The following is a 27305-nucleotide window of genomic DNA, read 5'->3' on the forward strand; positions in this document are numbered from 1 at the left end:
CCTTAACTTTATAAACTATCTACTGAACTTGTGTAATCTGAAACATGTTGATATGTTACTAGTCAATCTATTTTATATATAAAGCTCTTTTATAGGTACCTACTCGGTACTCATCATGAATAACTTCAGGTATCATAAAAATTAACCTATTTTTTGGTAGTAGGTAGGCTATATTTGTGGTCTAAAATTATAAAATAACTGATATCTAAGTAATTGAGGTGTCAACATGGAAAAGGTACAAAATAAAAAAACTTTTAGTTGAAAAAGTAGTAAATACACATGCCAATGGCCTGGGAAAAGAACTAACTCAAATTTCTTTAAATATTTGTAATTACGTTGAACACAAGATGGCACTGGTCGTGAGTCATCACAATATGCTAAAAACAGTTTTTCCTTCTGTAAAATTTCGTTTTCATGACTTGATACCTTTTCCATGTCAACGCCTCAGTTAATAATAAAAAAAAAAAGTTTAATATACAGAACAATGGGTGTTTTAACTCCCAAGCACCCTCCCCCTCCCCTAAATCATCTACTGATAATTGATAAACTTCTACGCAAAGGTAAGTACATATAAATTATATTCTTATTCTTTGTAACAGTAAATGTTTTATGTTTGTCATATTTTATACATCATTCCATCATTATATTATAATGACACTAACTGATGCACTTCATTTAAAATATTAATGCCCGGTTGCATAAAATACTAATTAATTTAATGGACCAATCATAGACCACTAAAATCATGTTAAAGGGACCATTACCTCACTATTGATTGAATAAATATGTGACACATGCAACCCGGCATAATATACCATTTGCAGTTAACTTGTGATTATGACAATAATATAATGATTAATGAATTAACTTTGTATAGGCTTTTGATAAGATAGTTTGGAAATCGAATTTTAATACACATGATATTATATAATATGTTAAATTAACTAACAAAGCTAATAAATATTATGTTAATGATCTTTAAACTCTATTGTATGGACTGTATTCTATAGATGATATTATTGATATTATAATATTATATATTTTAGCGTGTAAGTCATTAAAATAGTAAGGCAAAGATCAAATTGTGCTGAGGCAACATAGTTGAACACTGCAGTCTGTGGGAAAAAAGTCCTGCTGCTGGCGGAGAGGTGAATAACTGTTAAATGGAACCCATGATACATTTTTTGTTTGCTTTGAATGTAATAAGAGTGTTAAACTTTTCTTGCAATCGTTTGATGTTTGACCTTTAAAGACTGAACTGTAGTAAAGTATAAATACCATGTAGTTGATAATTTCTAAAGAAATACATGTAGAAAAATTAAAAAAACATAAAAAAATTACTCCCAACATTTTCTTTATTTACATAGGTAGTAGATATACGTTAGAAAACATATTATTATTAGGGAAGTAATTAGTACATACACAGATTATATGTAAGGTAGGCAGTAGGTACATTCTTTTAACAACATGTATATGACTGAATGGGGCTACAGCCTACAGGTTCAGATAAACTATTCACAGGTCTATTTCAGTAAATTATTATAAAAATATAATATATAGAACACTAAACCATGTTATTATTCTGAAAAAAATAAATATCATTCAAGAACTAGTTGTGAAAAAAATATATATTATGTAAATGGCACATACCTAACCACATATAGTTCTTTTTTTTTACGTAACCACCGCTAACGGGTGCACAACTATAAATAAAAAAAGGTGGGTAAGTGGATGTCGCTCTGTTGTACAGTAGGTTACAAGTGGGTCACTGTATAATGGATAGTATTAAATTTGAATTCAATGATATAATATCACTGAATAAGAAAAACGATTCTGAGCGGAGACGGTATGTCAGTCTAGGTATAAGACATAATATTATATATGGTATTAAAAAAAAATTGACCTATAGTTGGTACCTATAATAAATTCCAAATTAATCATATCACAATATCCATTAGGTACTTATAACGCGTTATACAATATGTAATTTCGTCCAAATTTGATCTTAAAATGACTATAAAAGTAAACTGTGTAAATGTATTTTTTAGATTTTTTTGTAACAGAATTAATTACTTACGTGGAATCTTCTTCTAAATTTTCAATTCTTAGATACAAAAGTTGAACATTTTATAAATTTTTAACTACAAAATAATTATTCAAATTAAAATTTGATAAATTTTGTCAAAATTCGATCTTTATATGCTTATAAAAAAAATTGTGCATTTGTATTTTTAATATTTTTCAACTGATATTGTAACAATGTATCAGGAGCCTTGTATTAATTTTTTACACTTTTTGGCCCAACAGATAAGACTTTATTGATATTTATAGAAAAAAAAACTAAAAAAATTGAAAACTGAAAATGTCCGTAAACAGCTCAAAAAGAGTCAAATTATTTTCAAAATTTTATCGTATATAGAAAATGCTAATATAAACATTCAGTGAAATTTTCAAGTTTCTACAGTCTCTTGTTTTTTAATTACAATAAAAATAAGAAAATCGTTACGTAAGAAATCGAGTGAATATCAAATGTGGTAAAATATTAATTTCAACGCTCATAAAAATTTAATTGAGTTTCTTATAGACATTTTTTTTTTTGATAAAGGTAGATTATCCTATAAGGAATCTCGTATTACATTTTAAAATCTTAGTTCTAAAAAGGAAAATTTTTACGAATTATAAACTCAAAATAATTAGGTAATTTTCGTGATTTTTCCATATTTTGTCAATTTTTAAACTTTAAATGCTAATAAAAAAAAACTGTGACTAAGGATTTTTAATACTTTTCAAATGTCATTGTAATAATATAGTAGGAGCCTTGTATTAAATTTTCAAGTATTTTTACTCAACAAATAAAGTTTTATTGACATTCATAGAAAAAAAAACTAATTAAATTGGAAACTGAAATTGTCCGTAAACAGCTCAAAATAAGTCAAAATATTTGGAAAATATTATGGTGTATAGAAAATGCTAATATAAACACTCAGTTAAAATGTTATGTACCTATGGTCATTTGTTTTAGAGTTGCACTAAAAACCAAAATCGATTTTGTCGAAAACAGATTTTGCGTAAAAATTCCCGTTTTTCCTTAATTTTTTGACCCCCTAAAGTACCAACTAGATTCACTTTCCTATCAGAAAAGGTACTGTTGAAGAAAATCCAAGCACTTTTACTGTCCTAAAAGGTGATGACAGACACAAAAAAAAATTTAAAAAAAAACACACATCATTGTAAAATTAACACATTATTTATTTATTGGTTAGGATATAATTAAAAGGGTACAAATAAATAATTTTTTAAAGCCAAGAGGGACTCCGTCATCTAGCGCCCTTCTTAATTCACACATTGGTTATAAGCAGGACTTGTAAGTTCATTTACAACTTATCAAGATTTATATGCAAATATAAATCTTGATAAGTTGTATTTAATGCTAGATGACATAGAAATCCATTTCAAGGCGTATCACAATTAAATATGTGAAGTCTTATTTTGCATGATTTTGCATATTTAGAGGTTTTTTTGCCTATTTGGCATATTTATGCATATTTCTATTTTATCGGGCATATTATAATACTTGATATTGATATTCCTATTCATATTATTATATCAATATACATTTTTTTATGGAAATACTATGAATGAATCACAAATGACAAAAAAAAACGCGATTATTTATAATCTATTTAAAATCTATTTATTTAATTGTGACGTAAAAAATAAAATATAACTATAAAAAAATTAATGGATAATTCATGTTATTTCAAAAATTGTTAATGATTTTTTTAAACAAGCATTTTTTAAGTGCATAATTTTAGATGTTCAATGCATATTTTTTAAATTTTTAAGGCATATTTCAATGTATATTTTGCCAATTTTGAGTGCATAAATGCATGCTTATTTAGGCATTTTTTAGGGCATGAATTTTCGAGCCTTGGTTATAAGTCATACCAATGTACTGTGGACTGGTGTGAATAGGTTTGTGGTATAAAAACCTGAAAATTTGAGATAACCTTCTAATAATAGGTTCAAAACTGGAAAACACTATTTAAGAAGATGCTACACCCCATGACATGGTGTCTTCGTCTTACAAATGTACAAGAGAGACGGTTTGTCTGTGTGGATATTTTATATTATATTTATATTGCTATTACTTATTATTATTAAGCTAGCCAGTAAGTTGAATTAATATTATAAAATTATTACAAAATAACTAAAATATACACAATTAGATGTATTTTATTAATAAATAGGTAGCCATATATATTGTACTATGCATATAATATTTTCAAGAAATTTAAATACCATTTTATGCAACATTTAGTAGTAGTCTCTGGATTATAGTCATATGAATTTCTTGTTAATTCAGTTATAATTTAAATAGTTTTCATGTCAAAAACTGTTAGTTTTTGATAGAATTTTGGCTACATCCCAAATGAAGTATACCATATCCTTTTACTATTGTTGATAATTGATCTGTAATTGTAAAATACAAGGTAATTTTATTTTATATATTTAACCTAAAACATATATATTATACCTGCATTGCAACTGTATATTATAGTGTTTATGCAATAAAAAAAATATTTGGGTTACCTTGAATAAAGTATTTACTTTGGGACCTTTGTTAAAATTTGAGTAATAAACATTAAATATATTATATAGTTAAGGGATGGGCAAACTATACTGAAATCATGATAATATAAAGTAAAATATAATCTTAAACAAAAATAGTGAAGACAGCAATGTGTACATAGAGTACATAATATTATATAGCAAATTTTATTTTATGATCAATGTATCTTAAAAAAAATGAAATAGTTTGCCCATTCCTCGAATAATTTATTAATATAAGTTACCAGGATGGGCCATTGCTGATTTTATTTCATCCTCATTATTTTCAACAATTTTCATCAAACTATCTTCCAAAGTATTTATATGGATATTATTAATTGTCCATGTATCATCTTGGTGAATCATAATTGTAAATGAATTACAGTGAAAATATTTTTGACAGTTATGATTAATATGACTTAATATTATACGAATAAATTTAACATATGATTTTTTACAATAATAGGGGAACCAACATCTAAAAATAATGCATGAATATTATTAAGTATCAATATAAAATAGTTGAATAAAATAAAATACCTGACTATACGTTGTATATCATAACAAGTTACATTCTCGGTAGCAGAATTTTTTATCGCTAAATATATTAAATGAATCCAATGTAGTGGTGGGCACACCTAAAATATTAATGTAATAAATATTTGTAATTAAATTATTTATTACATAATATACAATCAACACTTAATAATAATAATAATAATAATTAAATACTGGATTTTCCATATACCTAATGCATGTTTATATTTTTATGAGCAATTACATGCTGTAAATTCATCAATTTCCATCATTCTTACTTAAATACTTAAATAAATAATATTAAACATTTTTATTTTGTATATTTTTGCATAATATGTATACATTTAAATGTTTTAATTTAATTTTATAATTTTATGTTGGTACAATTATTATATATAAATTTGTTCCACAACGCAAATATTAAAAATATAATATTACGTTTCCGCAGATCATTATTATTTATTACTTATTAGTTGGTAGGTAGGTAAACCTATTTATTGCATACTCCGTTCTATCTACTCCGTCTAACATTATCGACTTATTGTCAATATTACAGAACACGGACTGATAGACTGACGACTGTAGTTTGAAGCGTACATTAGGCAATAACCAGCGTAATATAAAAACGTGTTTATTTTATATAACATTGTTTGTGTTTGTTACTTTACAATTTCAAAGTGTCCAAGTTCAAAATTACTATCACTTTCAAAATGGATTGAACCGTATAACAAATCAGGTGAGGTTTTCAAAACATTAAATGATAATTCAGTTGTTTGGCAGTATTGTAATAAAGTAGTTGTAGTAGAAAAAAAGTTTCAAATTGATCAGCACATTAAGTCATTTTCACATGAAAAATACCACAAGGCAAATATGTTGCAAACTTTATTGTTAGAAAATTAAATGTCGATACACCATCAAAATTGTATCTTTTAGCATCAAAAGATAGATTTAGAACAATTTAGATATTTTGAACAAGTTATAAATTCTATTATTAATCATTCTGAAAATGAAAACATGAAATGTAGTGTCACTATTTTACTAACTGTTTGTATATTTTTTAATATTTAAATTGTATTGATTAGTTTATTGTACAAACATTTTAATTTTTTTAATAAATATACAAAAAACTCATCATTGATAAGTGAATTTTAAATAAATTATAAAAAATCTTTTTAAATTGGACATAATATATGAACAAAAAGTAAAACAATAAAATATGCTACTTTTTTTGGTATTAATATGATGAAGACTAATATCTTAATATCTTAATATTAAAAATATATATTATATATAGGTATATATCAAACATAATAAATAATATAAGTCAGTGTCAAGTGTCCCGCAGCTAAAAATGATTATGACTAGAGTGCCGCGAGGGAAAAAGGTTGGGAAACGCTGTTCTATCAGCACCATTACCTCTTCTACTAAATTAAATATTATTTATATTATGTATTTATTTAACAAAAATATTATAGTTGTTGCCTCAAAATAGTAAATACTAATCAAGCAACTCAGATATATTGTAAAAAAATTATGACATAACAAACTAAAACCCGGGCTGACTTTCAGATTTGACATTTTATCGTAGTTATATTTGGGATGCAACTAGTATGTAGCAAAAATTTTATTTTTATATTTATTCTATTTCCGTGAATATTTAATTAATAGGTATAATATGTTAAACTGTAAAATTATTAATGTAACATAATATACTAAGAATATAAATTCATTATCAGTATTAAGTACTTTGAACCTCAAGCACAAACACCTTTTTATGGGACTCAGGAATTTGGCACCTGGGGCAACTGCCCAATAACCTCCAGATACACCACTGATTAGACTAGTCACTATATTATAATATAGCACAGTAGTTAAAAATAATATATTGTATGTGTTAATCATTTATAATTACATTGTTTGTAGGTGTATCTGTTTTTGCAAAATCAACATTATCATATGAAGAATGTGTTGTTTTCGCAAACAATGAATTGCTTAGATGTAAAGATGAGCTCAATAAATAATTTTGCAAATTTTTATCATCTTTTCTTCCTATTGTATTCATTGAAGCATTTAATAATAATTCATCATGCGTACAATTGTCCTTAACAATAAGTTTCATACATGGTTGATTACTCAATTTTGTTTGAAATTCAGTGTCTAGGAAAAGTATTTAAATTTTCAAATTTATATTTTATGAAAGTTCAATATATTTATAGACACCTACCATTTGTAATATTTTGATTTTGAATAATGGTTGCATCATTATCTGATGGAACTATTTGCATTATTTTATATTGATTTCCATCATTTAATATAAGATTTTCACTTATTATATTATTTGAATCATTAGCAATATTTGACAAATCATGATTATTTGTATTTTTTAATTCCCAATACATTTGTTCTACATGAAATGGTAACAAATCATTTGCACATTTCTTATTTTTGTACTGAAATTTGGAAGTTATCAACAATAATTATGGTTTAAGTACATTTAAAACATAATTTAACAAAATCTCACCAGATGTAGTAGGTCTTTTACAAATTCTATTTTCAATATACGAGAAAGAGGCATATTTGTGGTATCATTACTATCATCCTCTTCATCACTTGAACTGTTGGCTATACACCAATCTGGTATAGAATCACATTCATCATAATCATTTGCTATTTTTTCAGTATTTTTGATTGACCATCGGCCTTTTTTATTATTAATATGAAAGTAATTGTGTTCATGCATCACATTATAACTGCTCGTTGTATTTAGTTTAATATTTTTAGTTATTTCACAAGACTTTTCTTGTGGTATTTTTCTTTTACTCATAATTTTTCTTTTAATATAATTTTTGTTCTGTATTAAATTTTATATTGATTTTAAATCATTATTTAATACGATTTGTCAAGATCTAAATGTATTTTTCATCATTTGTATATAAGTTACAAGATAAAGATATATTATATAATTGCATTTTTTTTACCTGTTTTACTAATGTATATGCTGAAATAAACCATAATAGTTATTCTATTGGAATACAATACCTACATATATCTATACTATATTCATATTCAAATTGAATTGTTTATTGTCTCTTGATATATGTAGATCTTACATTTTAGATTCTTGAAAATTAGGTGCCTAACTGAAAAAAAAATGTATTTATAATTACAAAAAAATGAATATTATATTATATAACTTTAATAAATCAAGTTTAATACTGTTAACATATTTACTATTGACTATTGGTATGAATCATGGACATATGAATATCTTTATATTTATTATTTAATTATTGATATTGGCTCAATTGGAATATTGGATATCTGTATAAAATTTAATTAGATATACCTGAAAAAAAATCAAGTAAATTAATACAAAATATTTATTTCTGATACAGCTACCATTATTGTAGAAAAAAATATTTTTAATTTGATTTATCACACAATCTATACTTGTAATAATATCGGATATCGGGTTTCATTATAAGATCTGCTTTGTATATTATAATATTAGTCTTTAACTGTTAACTATTGGTTTAGTTGAAAACTAAATTTCTATAATTTGTACCAGTATTAAAACAATCAATACACTGAATAAAAAAATATGAACACTACCTAGTACCTACCTACTATTTAATATCAAGCGAGATGCATGCAATCCCCGTGTGTTGTAGTCCATATATACTTCAGAGGAAATTTACATTTAGGAGAACTAATTATGTGTGGTTTGCTTTAATATAAAAATGAATGGACCAAACTATCATAAAATATAAAAGTAAGAACATCTGTGTTTAAACTTTAGATTTCCAAGATATTTCCCTTATTAAGCCAGTTTTGAGTAGGTGAACTTATGGAAAATATAAAAAAGCTTACAGCTCGCAGCAATTACAAACACATGTCATGTTCCTAACTTTAACTTTGAGAATAGATCAATCAACCAAAAAAAATTGCTACTGATAAAAGCAATTTTTCAATGATGTTACAAAAACCGAGAAAGCTCTTAAAGGGTTTGTAGCGTCTCTTAAATCACGATTCACGACAGTAAGAAAAATCAAAAATAAGCACCAGGACTACAGACTACAGAACAAGAATAGTTCAAATATTGCCATAATGGACCTAAACTGAGATTAGCACTATGGTCTACTACTAAATCTAACTACATTTAAAATTAAAAAGGTGGACGAGTGGGTACCGCTCTGATGTACAGTAGTTTTAATGGATGTGTTATATTTGAATACAATGATAATGTAATCGATTCCGAGCGGTTAGCGTAGTCCTTATAATATTATTTTTCATTTCGTTGATATGGTGATAAACAAAGCGTTAAAAATTAAAATCCCATTTTTACCGGTTTTTCGTAATTTGTCGGTAGTTTTTCTCGACACTTTCTAAAACTACTTGGAATTTTCCATTTTGAACTCCCAAAAGTACTAACTAGGTTCACTTTTCTATCAGAAAATATGCTGATCTCAAAAATCGAAGCATGCTTACTATATCCATAATGTTGTTGATAGACAGAAAAAAAAAGAACACACATCATTGTAAAACCAATACATTCTTTTGCTCCACTCAGAATTTAAAATCGGTGGCAGAGAATAGTCTAAACTTTAGTAAACAGGAATAAAAACTTCAGAATAAAAAACCTAAAACAAACCTAAACATGAATAATTTAGTAAAATGTTAATTTTTTAATTTGTATTCTAGTAGTATTGTTTTTTTTTTCAAAATATTAAATAACAGATATATTTACAAATTATAACAAGTATAATCAATTTTATTATTAAATTTATATTTTTTAAATTTTTAAAATTATTATTGCGTATCTACAGCTAACGAGAATCTATAATTTGTATTAGTGTTTTTACTGCTTATAGTTATTTCTATATTATATGTGTAAGCTTATGTATAAATTTGGTGAATAAAATAAATATCTTTGTAATACATTTTATTGGATAAAATAAATAAATAAATAATATTTTAATGCCCAACTTTAAAACTATTGTAATAAGAGTACTTTTGGTTTAGTTTTAGTTTAGCTAAGTTTTCGTTGGTTTTTGAAGAAACCTCTTTACGAAGGATACAAAGCTGAAACGTTATGTGTAGTGCAATATATTATGCTCACTAAAAGTTAATTTCCATAACAACGAAAAATAAATAAAATATAAATCCAATCATTATTATTAATTTTAACTATTAAGATATTTCTGTCTTATCAGACACCCTTTTTTAAAATTGTTTTTTGTTTTAATGTATGTAGTGCGAATGTATGCTGAAAACGATGGTAAGTTAGTACCTATTTGGCGCTCGGAGTTTGTTTTGAAGTTATAGCTGCTTGAAGTCCGAAATTCACTTAAGGTTAGACATAACAAGTCGAGAGGTGTTTTCGATTTGCATTGTCCATGTAATTATAACAAATATAATTATCATTAACATTATTATTAAAGGTTATGAGTTGAACCTAAAATCCTATCATTCATGCAAGTCCTTGCTGTGAGATTGTTTATTTCCAGAAAAGCGTGGATATCACTAAAAAGTACAAAAGAAGTTTCACTTTATACACACGTGCTTGCCCCCGCGTTTTATTTTTATACATTTGAGTTTTCCCGGTTTTTTTTCATTGGTTTATTTTTTCCCAGGATTTGAATATCTCGTATTTTATTAAATGGTTCTATGCCATGCTAGTATGTTACTATGTTAAGCCAAGTTATATTTTTATATTAAAAATTAATTTTCGAGATCCTATTTTAAAGTTATGATAGACATGCTTAACATTAAAAGTAGAACAAAAGTAATGATAAAACTTATTAGGTGCTTTTAATATATGGAAAAATACATTAAATATTATTAAAAAGTAAAAAAGTTCCTTACAACATTTGTTGAAATAGAAATAATTTTTATTACAAATGTGAAAACTGTAACTGTAACACAGGTAGGTACTATTAATCATCTTCCAAATTTATAGACAATAGGGTAAACTTTTTTATTGGTTATTTATTTCTTTATTTTTATAAATCAACGGGTAAACACCTTAATGATTAATATAATAAATATAACATACGATATTAATTATAAATTAAAAAATAGACATAATATGGTATAAGTAAATAGGAATAGAATCAAAAGAAAATATACTTATACAATAATTGTATAATATATTTGTTTGATAAATATTAAATAAGGTTAACAAATATCAGATAAAATTAATTAGTCATTTAAGTCAGCCATTAAAATATAAAATTGGATGAATTATTCAATTACTCCTATAAAATACGTCTGAAAAATAATAGTACATAGTTTTTACTGGGAAACATCTAAAAATATACAGTGGATACAGGATAGCTTTTTTACAGAAATAAATTAATTTTATGCTGGTAATGTTAAAATAATATCATACTACCAACATAACTTGTAAGTTGCAACCATGAAGGCTATAATAAGAAAACCAAACTCAATTTCTGATAACATCTCGAAATGAGTCACACGATTATACCAGCACAAGCTGCGATGCAGTCTATAGGGTTACTACTTTACTTCAGTGGTATAGAATAAACGTGTTTTTTTAGAAAATATATGCATTATTTTGAAATTTAGCCCTTTTTACATTTTATAACTTGTACGATTAGATTATTTATACTTGTGCAAATGTGCATATTTCATAAACATCAACATTTTTAAGAAACAGTTTTGAGTATAACGATAGGTACACATCGGAATAAAACGATCGTTTGAGGAGAAATATGTGTTTGGTGTATCGAATAGTATTAAGCTCAGACTCACTGTGAATACAGATATAGGTATAAAATAACTAGATAATATAATGTTTACTGGATTGAAAAATTTAAATATTTTCAATAAAAATTAATGTTTGTGAAATATACACATCATATGCACATGTATAAAGACGTAATGGTATAAGCTATACGATTTAAAAAGGGTCATGGTTCAAAATAATGTATATATTTTCCAAAAAACATAAAACACAAGAATAATCCTTATATTACACGGATTAAAGTAGCAACTCAAGCGATTGCAGCGCAGCCTGTGGTCGTTTAATCGTATGACTCATTACGAGACGTTTTTTCATGTGGGTGGCCATACGAATTTGGTCTCCTTATTCTAGTCTTCATACTTATCGTATCACCCTAAATAGTTGGCCAACCTAATAAGTAACTTATTATGATAATGAGATAACAGTGGATCTATATGTTGAACAAAGAAATACAATCTTATATCGCTACAAATCGAGTCACGAATAAAAAATATTCATAATATAAATAAATAATTTAAATTTGATCAGTAACAAATCACATACCATTTGAACGAAAACAAAAAAAAAATGTTCAAAGGCATTTGCTTCCCCCTTTTTCAATATCAAAGTTATCAAAGTTCCGATCACATAAATATTAACAAATATCAGAATTGTTCTGAATTGTAGTACCAAATTCAAAATGTAGGTAAATACTAAATATGAGAAGTAATAAAAAATGGTGTTGTATACAAAAACAATAATAATATTATATTAAATAACATGACAAAACAGAATATCTATTTTGTCATGTTAAATAATACGTTACGTTATCAATACACTAGATTTCAGACCAATCAAATCTTGTTTAAATTATTGAAAACAAACCTCATAATATATTATATCAAATATCAATATCACTATTCATAGTTCATAAACCACGATAATTCTTTACTTGGTTAATGGATTCATTTTAAAATAGAAAATTGAAACTTTTTAGTAAAAACTCAAATAATACTAAATAATAAGTTATTTTTAATCGAGTTGGCATAATAAATTGGACTGGAGCCTGTAATAATTATACACTAAATTTGCATTTTAATCATTTGCAATATTTTTTATCGATTAGACTTCAATTATAAAATATGATGTATAATTTAGTCACTTCTTTTGATATTTGTATCCTTCTTAAAATCTTTAAATGAAATTCAAACTATTATGATTCTACTCCTAATTTTAATAGTAGTCTGGTAGAGTGGAGTATTATTTTCTAGTGCTCATAAAAACTCTGAAAACATGTTTAAAATATTTTGCATATTTTATTATATGATTAGGTATATTATTTATATTATAATATTATTCAATCATAGTTATCTTTGAATTTCAAACTAATTTTGAAGAATTATTTAGTTTTTTTGGTGTTTTCTTGTTTTTAGCAACTTGCTCATTTTTTTCTTTTGCAAGTGAATATCATTCTTGTTTTGATATAATGCGTTATGACTTATAATATATTTGGTTAATATTTTACTGTGTATTGAGCAACCAACCTTTGTCAAAAATCTTGTTTATATATTTCTTCAAACACTACAAATTATGTTAGAAAAATAAACAGTGAAAAATGTATATGAAGTTTTTAAATTGAAATGGAACATTACAAACATGATGTTTTACCGGGACAGATAATTACATATATTTAGATATTTTACAATATAATCTAGTAGTGCTTCTCAAATTTTTTTGACATGAGGCTCCTTAAATTTAATGTAAAACTGTCAAAGCCCCTTAATCAAAATTATTAATTGTTTTTTCTAAATTAAGTATGTACTAAAATTACATGTACTATTTCACACAGATAAATTATTAAAATGTATAGAAAAATTAATGTTTTAATATACTTTTGAAAAAATATTAATAATAGTATTAAAATTTAAGTATTTAAGAAGAAAAGAAGCTCTGATCTAGGATGAACATATAAATCTATCAACCATTTAGCATAAAGATATGTTTCTATCCCCAGGATCTCAGTTAATATATGATAATATGTAGACAATAGCATTGATTTTATAATACGAGTGTCGAGTATACTATAAATACTATGTATATATTATAAAATCAATGGTGATAGGTACAACTGAGTAATAAATGCTTATAAAAAGATATTCAAAATATATGCATTTTTGGTAACACAAAGGTAATATGAATACTAGTACTAGTATTATGAATTGTATTTAAAATCAATATATTAATTAATAATTAATAATTATTATTTGTTAATTATAACACTTTAAAAGCATTATGTATGATAATTTAGTGAATTAACTCTTACATTTTTCATACATTTTTTTTTGTAATAGGAAATTTAAAAATGACAATTTAGTTAATTTAGTTAATTATATTTAATAATATTAATAATTGTATTTGATAAAAAGAAAGTATTTAAATACATGTATACAAATAATTTAGAACATAGAAGTCATTATGCAATGACAAATTTTGAATTTTATTCCTTAAATCATAATATAGGTATTTTAAATTTTCTATGGCTTTGGTGTACTAAAGTGTTTGTTTATCGGTCTCTTTAGGACATATAGCGCTCCCGGTGGTGACGACCTGTAGTAAAATTTTCAATCAAGTTTTCAAACAAGTGACGATACCTTATCAATAAACCTTGGCACATACAATCAATGGTCAATGATAATAACAGATATAAAATACTAGAAAGAATTTCGTTTTACCAAACCGATCACTTTGGTTACAAACCGATCACACTTTTTTGTGACCATCTCCAATGGACGGTTACAATTGATAATCCCCTCTCCCAATATTACCACCCCTAATTAATGCACATGTTATCAATATTAATTTTACAAACAATGATAACATAATAAAAGATAATTATTTTGTTGTAGAAGGGGGATAGCTATTATCAAATGAGTATCTGGTGGAAATATTACCGCCGATTAATTTTTTGTAGTAAGCGTTCACTATTAATTTGTCACCGATTTAATCTAACGAATTTGTGGTAGATAGCTGACTGCTATAGTCCATACGTATAAAATATTGTCTCCAACAAAATGGCCGCCAATCGCCAAGATGTGACGGTTTACAAATTAAACTGATACATTAGGCGATAAGACACTACTTTGTATATATTATAATGATTAAATATACAATGTTACATAATATAACATTTTTACTTATCAATACAATACGACATAAATATTCACCCCTTAGATAACGATGGTAGTCATTTTATTGGCGACAATAATAATACCGATACCGAATTCGGCTATCTAGTAGTATTTTTATATATCTGTGATGATAATAAAATGATATCTGTCTCTTATCAAGACATACTGAATTTCATATAAGTGTGACCAACATACCAAAATATTATGTTAGGTTATAATCTAAGTACACTAATATTTGTAAAGCCTAAAGATCAATCATACAGCCAATTTAAACCTATTTATATAATTTGAATAGTAAAACATAGGACGTATACAAATCACATAACATTTTAATGAAAACAAAAATAAACGTTCAAAATCATTTCCCGTCCTTATTATCAATATCAAAGTTATCAAAGTTCCTATAAGATAAATATTAACAATTAACAGAAGAGGTTTGAATTGGAGTGTACAAGTTCAAAGTGTGGATAAATAGGAGAAGTAACAAAAAAATCAGATCACCTACAAAATTTTTAAAAAACATTATTAATGTAATATTAAAAAATACCTTACCTTATCAACATACTAGCTTTTTAGACCAATAATATTGGGTCACGTAAAATCTAGTTCGAATTATTGAAAGCAAACCCACATATCGATGTCTCTATTCATAGATCAAAACAACAATTACTTACTTTGTTCAATTGATTCATTTTAAAATAGAAAGAATAAATTTGAAAGCTTTTTAGTAAAACTACTCGCATACAATATTAATGGTTAATGACAATAAAATTATATCTATCTCTTATCATGACGTATTGAATTTTATATAAGAGTTACCAACATACCAAAATATTATGTTAGGTTATAATCTAAGTACACCAATATTTGCAAAGCTGATAGATAAATATTATTCAGCCATTTTAAAGACAAAATATAATTTAAAAAAAAGCGGGTAAATGGATGTCGCTTTGCTGTACAGCAGGTTACAAGTGGGTCAATGTATAATGAATTGTGTTTAACTTGAATTCAATGATATAATATCATTGTACAAGAAAAACGATTTTGAGCGGAGACGGTTTATCAGTCTGGATTTTTTAAATTTTTATTATTTATTATAGCCTTTAAGTTTAATTAATATTATAATATTATAATTTTTTATTCGTTGCTATGGTGATTTCAAATCGTTAATTTTAAGCGATTTTTCGTATTTTGTCAGTAGTTTTTCCCGTGACATTAAATAACTATTGAGAAAATCGACCTCTCTAAAGTACCATCTTGATCCAATTTGCTAAAAGATAAGACATTATTATGTTGAAATCACTCCTTGTGGTAAAAAAGTTGTATACAGGATATAAAAAAAAATAAATAAAAAATTAACACCATTGTAAAACCACTAGCTTCCTCGCTCCGCTCAGAATTAAAAATGATAGTCAATAATAATGCTTTTTTAGAAAACACACGACTAATAAATATAATACTAAAAAAAAATTAGTATCAATTTGATTTAATTTATACACAAAAATTGTTTATACTATTCTATGATCTGAACATTCATTTTTGAGAAAAATTAGTAATATTTCAATTTCTTAAATACTAAATTGCATAATATACAATACGTAATTTTTTGTGCTTTAATCTATATTTTTGTAATACGTATAATTTAACTTTACAATATGTGTGGAATTATTTTCTTTTCTGGAAGCATATACAAACTTAAAATTTAAATTCCTACAGCTTTTTGATTTACACTAATTTGCTTCAAAAATCATTATTTATTATTTTATTATTTTTTTTTATTCTGTTTTAAATTGTATTTAACTTTTTAAATTCAATGATTACCCTTGTCAAGTACCACCACTAGGAGATAAAATAAAGTTTCAGCCAAAAGTATAACATTCTCAAATCCCTTTTGGCCTTTTCCGTCGATTTACTTTTCCACCAAAACCATATATGATTCATTTTTATATCTTACAACTTTTAAAATTATACTCGTTGGTCATGTTATGTACGTAATGTATAATGTAAAGGCTATACTACTATATAGAGTATATGTATTATATATGTATACATAATATTAAAACTATAATAACGTATTTCCTAAAAAATTCTATCATTATATGGCTCACGCAAAAATAAATAACACATTTAGTGGCGGCGGTGGCTAAAATTTAAAATGTAGACAACATTTGTAAAAATCAAGAAAATGTGTAAATAATTTTCTATTCAAAAAATTATAAACACAGTTTTTTTTTAGACATTATAAGTTCAAATTAGTACGAAATTAAATATTTTAATAAAGAATAATGATTTTAGTTATTTTGTTGTAATTAAAAATAATATTCATGGTACTTGAAGCATTTATAGTATATTACTATATTTTATACACATGACATACAATGACATTCCGTATTCAATGTTAAATTAACATATAATATCATTGAATTAAAATATTTTAAGACATCATCCATAACAGTGACCCACCATCCACACTAGGACGGCTATTGTTTAGTGTTTTGAGAAAATCTAGTTTGATCATACTATAGTGTTTTACATAATTACATTAGGAGAGATCGCAGTGGCGCAAATAGGGGGGGGGGGATTAGCCCCCACAAAAATAAAATAGTATACCATTCTTAAAGTGTGTACCTGTAAGTTATAATTTAAAAAAAAATGTGTTGGGGCTTAACGCTTAAGCCCCTCCTAAACACTTTTCCTATTTTGCTTCACTGGGAGATCGTGATGACTCTTTTTCAAGATCTGCGTTTTTAAATGGTTCCCACTACCTATGTAATTTCAACACAAAATTTATCCGAAAAAATATATATATTTTTTTAAGTTTCTTAAATGACACCATAAATTTATTTTATATTCCAAATCAGAGTATTATTTGGAGTATTTTAACCTATAAAAATCAAATATCGGACATTTATTAGGTATATCTAGTTCATTAATCATAAGTTATAAGTTATAAGTTATATCTCATAAGATAAGATAGTTTTGATAAGCAAAGTAGAGTGGTACACACAAATCAAATTATATTTTTATGAGCGTTTGAAGTTCATATTTTTACAACATTGGATATTCACTCGATTTCTCATGTAGCGATTTTCTTATTTAGTTCAAATTCAAATTTAACACCATCCAATGCAGTGGCCCACTTGTAACTTAGTAACTACTGTATTGAAGAGCGACACCCACTTGCCCACCTTTTTTTAAATTATATATTCTTATTAATTTTTTATGATGTCTTCTTGATTGTCAAAGATATTATTAAAAAAGACTTATTGAAAACTCTTTTTATGTAATTTTATGTTAAACCTAACTCTTAACCGTATAGAACAATATCACGGTTTAATAGAACCATATACTTGATTTTGTGTGAGGATTTATTTAAATTACCGTTGCCTCATATCAAGCTGAGAAAAAATCGGCAGAGGTGAATGGAGTCTGGACCTTCTTAGCTAAGATATTGCCTCCCCTGCCAAGAAGTCCTGCGCACGCTTATGCCGCCTGGCCTCTTAGTGTCCACGAGAGAGGTGTACGAGGGGGAATCGTACATGAGCTAATTTGGCGCCATCTATACTTCAATGATAAACCATTTACCAAATGTATTCCTACTATCTAAGGAATAGGTAGTAGGCTGCAACTTGTTCGCGCACAATCCATAATTTTTACCTGAAAAATCGGAACTCGTTTGCGTTATATTAAATGTACAACTGGTTTGCGCACACGAAAATAATAATATTTTTGTCACTAGTCGCTAGTCGCACGGTATAAAACCCGGTGTATGTTATCGGCCTTATCGTGGCTTACGACTATCATAGTATTATACAAATTATAAACTATATAATATAGACCTAACACAGTACGTCTCGAGAACTTATAGTGTGCGTATATAGAATCAAATAATGGGAAACTGTTATTGCAAAAAATAATAGACACGTATATATTATCCTATTCGTATATACCTATACCAATCATATTATATTAAAATGAAAATTAACATGCATTTTTTAACTTGAACAAGTATTAAATATTATTTATTACAATTATTAATAAGCAAGTATTAACATACATTTTTAACCACACCTATGAATACATTCATAGACAGTCCTAAGTCTGTTAAGGGGGAAGGAAAATGTATGCAAGTACTTTAATAATAAAGAAATATTAATATGCAAGGTATTAAACTATTTATGTCTAAAAGGCAAATGTGCGCAAACCATGTGTATGATTACGACTCGACTGTTCCCAAACGAGTGGTAGTTTTGTGCCCAAACAAGTTGTCTTTTTGGTATTTGTGCGCAAACCAGTACCGCCCAGGTAGTATGCCTGTGGTAAACCACAGTGGTGTAATTAGAAATTTGGTTTGGGGGAGTCTATCCCCCTAATTACCCCTAATCACGCCCCTGGTAAGCCAGGCTGCGCTAGATTAGCTCACGTACTATTCCCCATTCTACACCTCTCTCGCGGACACTAAGCGGGCCGACCTCCCGTCATCCGCCTCCCATGACGTTTCCAGTCCAATGTAGTAGTTCGTGATTAATATATACTAATATAATATATGTATAACATAATAATTCTTATTAATTTTAATATTATACGATATGAGCGGTATATTCATTATGCGGAAACAGTCGCAAATCACGTTACTATTTGATTTAAATCGTATGTCGTGCGATAACATTTTTCTAATGTGTGGTTGGCATGGTATACTGGACTGGATCACGGACTAAGATAGAGAGGACTGGAAACGGTATGTTGGGTGGGTGCAGTAGCAGTAGTGAATCATGTTTTTCAGAAGCAATTGCTTCTGGTTTCTGGGGGGGTGGTGGTGGGTCATAACCTTAATAATAAAGCCCACATACACGGTTAGTCTTTGAACTTTATTTTGGGTGCACAATATGTAATGCCCCCAAACTCGAAAACCAACATCTTTTGCCATTGGAAATCTAGTATTTTAATAATAAAAGGTGATAATTAAATGTACAAAAGGTTTTAATTTGTATTGTCAAATTTGTTTCAAATATGTAGGTACTTTACGTAAAAACGAAAACAATTTGTCACGAGGTATTTACAGTTATGAACATAATATAATATTACATAACATTAATATGATATATTATTACATAACATAATATTCGGGCAATATGGATTATGTGATAATACAACTGTCATGATAGTGTGATACTGATAACAATAGTGTTGATAACACAGATATATAAAAATCATAGACCTTATACTAATAGACGGTACGTGGTAGTAGTTCCGGTGTCCAAGCGTGACGGCGCTGATCAAGGTAGTACACCGTACACCGCACATGCGCATTAGATGATACAATACTCTGTATATTACTGTATATAATATATATATATCACTGTAGCGTAGACCGCACCACCCACCCGCATCCCGCCTGGATGTTCCGTCTATTGGTATGGGAGTATCCAAATTTACCCAAAATATTTTTGTCCCAATGTACAATTTTCCCAATTTTGGAATAAAATACAATTGGGAGAATTGTTTATTATATACATAAATAATTGGGATAATTGTTATTTGGAAACCAAAATATTCGATATATAATCTAACAATTAATTAATATCTTATTAACAATAGTACTATCCTCCCAATGGTACATAATTCCAATAACCAGTTCTCCCAATTCATTTTTAACCAAATAATAAGTACTCCAATGTCGTTTATTCCGAAAAATACATGGCTGCAAAATGGCCGATTATGTTATCATTATCAGCTATCACAGAATATGTTATTATCAGTTATCACTTTTATTAAAAAAAATTTATTTATTAATTTTGTACATAGTATTGAATAAATTTGAATTGGGTCACGTATTATTTAATTTTAATATTATATTGTGAATGAAATATTACATTCTTAGAAAACTTGGAAGCTCATATAAAGAAAAATCACCCTCTTTGAAAGTAGATGAAATAGCACCCACGACCCACTAATAGAGAGAAAAATAAAGACATGAATATTTACGTGTCACCAGTTCAAAATCATATTGTTATAAAAAAAATCTAAATGAACATAAAAAAATTGCACATTCTTCTACTAAAACAATATAAACAATATAAATATTAGCCCCATGTAAATTTTCCTCATGTATTGCTCTATACAAAATTATGGATGAACATTATTTAAAGGACCATAATGCTCCACAAAATTCAATTAACTTAGAATTTGAAAGCTGGAAACATGGAAGATGGAAGATGTCTATAATAGCAATTGGCTAGTTATGTCTGAAAATGTAAATGAATCGTATGTTATTAAGAAACTAGAAACAAATTGTGAATGTCAAATTAGATAGCTCTATAAAATGGAATATGTGTAAACACATACATTTAGTATGTCTAAAAAAATATAGTTGGCAATTAAGTATATAAGGAATTTGGAAGTACTAATGTTAACAAAGAAAATGAAACATCTACTATTATATCACAACTAAATAACTCAAATACCTATATCAAACCAATCTACATTCCAAATTAAAAAAAATAAATTTAATTTAAATTTTGAAAAATGTTTGATTGAATTTCAAATTTGGAATAACTGAATATCTTGAAAAAATGTTACACAGCCGCTATACCCACTTTAGTTGCTTTAAAAAATGAATCCAATAAATAACCATTACAAAAATTGTCATCTCAACTGTCTCCAAATAAATAAAAAATCACCCCTCGAGGCCGTTTTTTCTCAACCAAAAAAGAAAACACTAAAAACAAATTTAGAAGTTTCAACAAGGGAAAAACAAAATAATATATCAGCATTTTTATAATTGGAGCTGAATTACAAATGATTTTTTTGTCTTTTAGTTATTATTTATAAACAATTTATACTGAACAATTCATCAAATGTTACATTGTTACCAGAAACATTCTACATTTTATTGCTATAAATATTTAGAATATTAGGCAGCAATGAATATTATATTTTTATTTTTAACGTTTTTTATGACCAGTTAAATATTTCTAGTAACATTCTACATTATTTTATTTTAAATTTTTTACTAATGTAAGTTACATATCTATGAACAAAAGTGGTTATTATAGTTAAATAATATTTGTTTAATAATGTACAATATTTTATACAAATGATTAATAAATATTACTTTATATAACAAATAAATTACTATACTACACTTTATAGAAATCTGTGTTCATTGTTTCATACGTAATAAACATTGAACACTAAAAGCACAGAATTCTCTAATAGTGATAGCTGATAATGACAGAGTCGGTCATTTTGCAGCCGTTTGAATTCTCTGTCTCTGGACGCAAACCTAGGGTCTGAAATTTCATGAAATTTTTTTTTTGAAATATTTCATATAAATTTAATTTAATAAGAAATACTAATTTTCATTTAAAACTTTAATAGAAAGTACAGTAAACACCTGATTTTATGAAACATACCAAAAAACAGTTTAAAATAAAAAAAAATATTCTTTTCAATATTTCATTCAAGAAGGGTGAAAGTTTCAATTTTGAAATATTTCATTCTCATTACCTTAATTAATCCACATTACGAATAAACCAAATATAAAATTCTGTTAGTTAAGTTCCTCCCAAAATTGAATTAACACATTGTGTATTGTATATTTTAGAAATTATTAAACAAAGTATGGTAATGTATTATAATATATTTATTTTATGATAGGATATTATTTCTATAATACTAATCCTACATAATTTTCTGGATGGGATCTACAAATTGGACATCTTACATCACGCTCTTGAAGTAGTCTCAATACACAAATATTGCAAAATATATGTCTACAGGGCATCATTGAGACCAATGCTTCATTGTCTGCACAAATTATGCATATTTCAATTGTATCTGTAAAATATAACAATTAATAAATAATTTTTTTAGGCATGGTAGTTTAAGCTACAAGTTACTTGTTTATTTATTTATTTTTCTTACCAGGAATTACCGGCTCGTTTGGGTTTGCTGGTTGTTGTGCAGCGTTTTCTTGAAATATATTGTAGCCTGCAATCAGAGATAAAAATATTAATATTGAACTGATTTGTAGTTTTATTCAACAAACTAAGGTAACATTGATTATGTTATATACACAATTTTTAGGGTTAAAAACCATTTAATAAGGTATAGGTATTATTATTAGTACTTATTACCATCATTTTCTATATTTTCAAAAAATACATTCCATGGATAACGACTCCCATCGTCTCTAAGTATTTCTGGACTTCCACGTCTTACTGGACTTCCAGGTCTTTCTGGACTTCCATGTCCTTGATGTTCTCTTCTACCACCTCCACCTCTTGCTGGTATTCCATGAACATCATCTAAAATTACATTCAAAATATACATTGGTGTAATAATATTAAATTTCAGCAGGTACAAAGCTTTCATAAGTAAAATAATCAAAATGACCAATTGAGTAATATTCAAAGCCGCTTGCTTCACTTTCATGTATAAAAACCTTTGTGCACCCCCGTAAAATAAATGTTGTTAATTTTACTAGCTTTTTACATTATCATAATTAAATAATTTATTAGTGAATCAATTAAAATTTACCCAAAGGAATTACAACATTTCGTCCTCGTCCTGCTCTACCACGACCACGACCACGACCACGACCACGACCACGAGGTCTTGGGAGTATTGGAGGAGCTTGTTGGACATCGATAGGAAGCGGGGGCATGGGCAATGGCTGTATATCAATTAAGATATCTTGTATGTTGTCTGTAAATGTTTATAACAATGTTTATGACATCCTCTGAAATTAGTTAAATTTTGTGATACTTCAATAAATTCAAAACTCAACTCACCCTCATTAAATATTGGTTCACCAATTTCATTTGATAGAATTTGCTCTGCAGTGTGAGCAGTACGTCTCTGAAATTCCAGCAATGTGTATCGGCCATTTTCTACATGCTGCCATGCTTCACTTAAAATACTCATGTTTCTGGTATACATAGATGATGTTCTTCTTCTTACCTAATATATTTCATTGATTTCATTGCAGTTTATCATTCAACATTAGGTTTATAAGTATTTTATTAACTAATGTAATATTTATTTGAATTACATCAAAATCCCTTTGAAAAAATTGATCAAGAATGTACTATGCCAATACTGTTACAGTGGCTTTAAAAATTGATTTTTTAGAAACAAGTGATAGAGTAGGCAAATTCATTGTCACAACACTATATATAAACATATATAATATTAATTTATAATATTGAAAATCAAGTTTTTCGGAGTTATTGATGAATGAACACCAGGCTTGAAATACTTTGATTTTAGAAAATATATTATTTATGTATCTTAGATACTGTTTGTAAATTTTGTTCAAGTATGATCATTGTATTTTAAAATGAAAAAGTATTAAAAAAAAAAAACAATGATAGATATTTTACTTACTGGTAATCCATCTATGGCCCTAGAAAAATCAATCCGAGACTGTTGTTCAATACCCCTGAGGTGATCTAAAAAATGAAATATATTATCATTATTTAAAATATACCATGCATTGTGTGATTCAAATTGATATCCTTACTGTAGAATACATATAGTGCTGGATGTTGACCCATTTGACGCAATAGACTTGCATGATAAGACTCAATGAAGTTGTTGGTTCTGTGTGTTAATCGATGGACAGAAAACTGATGTGCACCAACAACTTCCATCCAATAGTGTTGAAAATAGGCCATTAAGGAATTAAGACTATTGTTCAAACCCTGCTGTTCCACTATCAAATTTAGAACAATAATTGTTTAAACATAATTTCAAAAGAAAAATAACTATAATATTATGTGGGTGATGAGTGTTAATGTCTTATTACCTAAATTTTGAATGTTTCTAAACCCCAATTCTATTGAAAAACCAATTCCATTGTACGACAATGCTTCAGCTGGTATATGCGGTAAAGCCATTAACTGTAAAAAAATAACTGTTTATTCCTGACTTACATGTATATTTTAACAAAATATTACCATTCGAACCACTCTTCTGGCATCTGCATTGGTGTTGCATAGTCTAATAATGCGGTTACTTCGAATAAATCGTATTATACACTAATTGGACATGGGAAATATTTACTTTTATCATGTATCAATTTGTTTCATAAAAATACCTATTTATATTAATTAATTTATTATATTATTTTTATATACTTACCCTTATAAAGTGAAACCAGCACCCACTATTATTTGATTCTGGCATCACCATCATAATAGCGTTGCGTAGGCCTTGTTCAAAATCGGAAATGATTTGCAACTGCTCAAAATTTAAATTTAACTGTGAATCGTTGCGAACAAATTGTAACAACCGACAGTAGGCCTCTGTGGTAGATTCTGTTAGAAGAGCATACATAATGGGTACTGCCTATAAAGAAAAATTTTAAAACATATTTATTTACATTTTTCATTAAACCAAATAAAAATTATTGTTTATTGTTTACTAAGAAACTTACAACATTGTTGACTATTATTACTACAGACATCAACTGTGCAATGTCTGGAGGGTGAGTTGGCCTAACTTGGAATGTTCCATCAATGCACATTGTACGCACCGAAGCCAAATGTATATTATTAGAGATAAGGTAGGAAATATTTGAAAAAACTAAGCCCACAAATCTTGGCACCCCTCCTTGAACTAAATCCAGTCGGCCCTGATAAAATCTATTATTTGTTCCATCACAGAATAATAATCTCTGTTGCCATTCATCAGAGACTAAGATGTTAGCCCACTCTTCCAACGTCTCTGGAATCGGTGGACTAACCCTTCTTCTGGCACGTGCAATAGTTCTTATGGAATTCTGACGCCCTACAGCTAATGCTGCTCTAATGTTCCTATGGGAGTAAATAAATTAATAAACATGCATTGCGTGCTATTTTAAAATAAAATAAAGTATAGTTTACAATTTATATTTTTATATTTATATTTCTTTTTGGAATATAAAATACAGTTGAAAATGTATTATTAAAGTTATTATTGTATCATTTTAGAATTTAAATAAATAATAACATACTGAGGAGCAGTCTCATTATATATCTGAGCCGGTGATATATTCTCACTTCCTCCGCGTTCTCTTAAAGTATTAAGGTACACCCGGACTTCCAATGAATGTTGACGGTTTGGGTGATGGATATGTTGCTTTCGGCCAAGAACAATAATTGAACCGGGGTCCAATCCCATCCTTGCGGTCACTCTGCAGCCGAAATATCTCCTTGCACATCGAAGATATCTGTATGCATAAAATAAAAATATGTGTTTAAAAATACTTAGATGATTTTTAAATTTTAAATGATAAGTATAATTTACCTAGTTCCACCAGCTTCCCAATTTAAATGGTATTCATACCCCACCGCATCTCTATAAATTATTGAGCCGCGACTTTCACCATTTACAACAGTACTTGGTCCGCCACCATTTGGGGGAACACCATCATTGTCATCAGCTTATAAGAAAATAATATATTATTTTAGTTAAAATTAATTACATCTAGGGTTAGGAATGTGAACATTTTAATATTAAAAGATATACTAACTATACTTAATTATGTTTTATTTGCTTGGAATTACAAAATTATATGTATAATATAATTTATATTATTAAAGGTTAAATAAATTCACATATTTTTAATTAATATATGTTAGTTGTTATTATTAAAATAACAATATAATATAATGCCCAACTACCTATAATAGTACTATTTATTTTCTATTATACAATTCTTTCAATTTTGGGATAATAGTAGGTATACCAGAGTAGAGTACCCAACATAAATAAGTACCTATATTGCAATTGTATGAATGTAAAATGTTTAATTATCTTAAATGCATATAATGCATAATATGAAGTATTATTAGTATTAAAATTATATTTTAAAATTACTAAATACTATTTCATATAACCTACCTAGTTATTTATTTACCTGATAAAAGGAATATTGTTTTTTAATTCCAAATAAAAAAAGTAAAATTGATTTAATTATTATCAGATAAGTTGTTTCATTTCAAAATTTGGGGGTCATATTCCCAAACCTTAATCCAATTTTTGTTTTTGGGTGGGTGGATGGGGGTGCAGTAACCCCTCCCCTGAATATGCCATTGTTGTGCACGACCTGCGAATGAGTCTGGACACGCCTATGGATATTAATCATTTATTTTACTACTGTATTTTTAATTTAGAAATCTGGCAACCTTATTAAATTACCTAAGTAGGTTGCAGTGACGGACTGGCCAGGTGTGCTA

The 27305-nt window shown here is 27.2% G+C and overlaps 2 protein-coding genes across 7 annotated transcripts; both read right to left on the reverse strand.

The window, feature by feature from the left end:
* Nucleotides 1-960: 960 nt before the first annotated feature.
* Nucleotides 961-15854, reverse strand: LOC100574908. Of its 5 annotated transcripts, XR_003839494.1 has the most exons (10): nt 15634-15853; nt 8380-8494; nt 8127-8288; nt 7670-8054; nt 7373-7598; nt 7061-7305; nt 5152-5249; nt 4857-5089; nt 4303-4473; nt 961-1295 (listed from the first exon to the last, which is right to left on the reverse strand). XR_003839494.1 is itself a non-coding variant. In XM_008180651.3 (9 exons), exons 4-9 carry the CDS (start codon nt 7970-7972, stop codon nt 4400-4402), a joined length of 1179 nt encoding a protein of 392 aa, XP_008178873.1. In that variant the 5' UTR covers nt 7973-8054; nt 8127-8288; nt 8380-8494; nt 15634-15853; the 3' UTR covers nt 4219-4399. The 5 variants fall into 5 exon arrangements, 4 of the variants coding, with proteins under 4 accessions (XP_008178873.1, XP_029345664.1, XP_029345662.1 ...); XM_008180651.3 differs by lacking the exon at nt 961-1295 and having other exon boundaries at nt 4219-4473; XM_029489804.1 differs by lacking the exons at nt 961-1295; nt 4303-4473 and adding an exon at nt 4505-4619 and having other exon boundaries at nt 8127-8284; nt 15634-15854.
* A 7355-nt stretch (nt 15855-23209) lies between these two features.
* On the reverse strand, nt 23210-24788 carry LOC100568720. Of its 2 annotated transcripts, XM_029490734.1 has the most exons (5): nt 24608-24788; nt 24472-24536; nt 23877-24045; nt 23528-23538; nt 23210-23390 (listed from the first exon to the last, which is right to left on the reverse strand). In XM_029490734.1, the coding sequence occupies exons 1-5, from the start codon at nt 24759-24761 to the stop codon at nt 23301-23303; spliced, it is 489 nt and encodes a 162-aa protein (XP_029346594.1). In that variant the 5' UTR covers nt 24762-24788; the 3' UTR covers nt 23210-23300. The 2 variants fall into 2 exon arrangements, with proteins under 2 accessions (XP_029346594.1, XP_029346593.1); XM_029490733.1 differs by lacking the exon at nt 23210-23390 and having other exon boundaries at nt 23410-23538; nt 24608-24776.
* Nucleotides 24789-27305: the final 2517 nt, after the last annotated feature.

The sequence above is a fragment of the Acyrthosiphon pisum genome, chromosome A2 (genome assembly GCF_005508785.2).
Source record: "Acyrthosiphon pisum isolate AL4f chromosome A2, pea_aphid_22Mar2018_4r6ur, whole genome shotgun sequence".
Classification (NCBI taxonomy): Eukaryota; Metazoa; Arthropoda; class Insecta; order Hemiptera; family Aphididae; genus Acyrthosiphon; species Acyrthosiphon pisum.

Excerpts from the sequence above, each read along its gene's own strand:
- LOC100574908 (XM_029489804.1), bottom strand. The coding sequence starts at position 7,972 with ATGAGTAAAAGAAAAATACCACAAGAAAAGTCTTGTGAAATAACTAAA. Across the intron at positions 7,599-7,669 it reads TAAAAGACCTACTACATCTG|TACAAAAATAAGAAATGTGC; the intron begins GTGAGATTTTGT and ends TCCAAATTTCAG. Across the intron at positions 5,090-5,151 it reads GATATACAACGTATAGTCAG|ATGTTGGTTCCCCTATTATT; the intron begins GTATTTTATTTT and ends CATTATTTTTAG.
- LOC100568720 (XM_029490733.1), bottom strand. The coding sequence starts at position 24,761 with ATGGCCTATTTTCAACACTATTGGATGGAAGTTGTTGGTGCACATCAG. Across the intron at positions 24,046-24,471 it reads GGGCCATAGATGGATTACCA|GTAAGAAGAAGAACATCATC; the intron begins GTAAGTAAAATA and ends GAAATATATTAG. Across the intron at positions 23,539-23,876 it reads TGAACCAATATTTAATGAGG|GGTGCACAAAGGTTTTTATA; the intron begins GTGAGTTGAGTT and ends TTATTTTACGGG.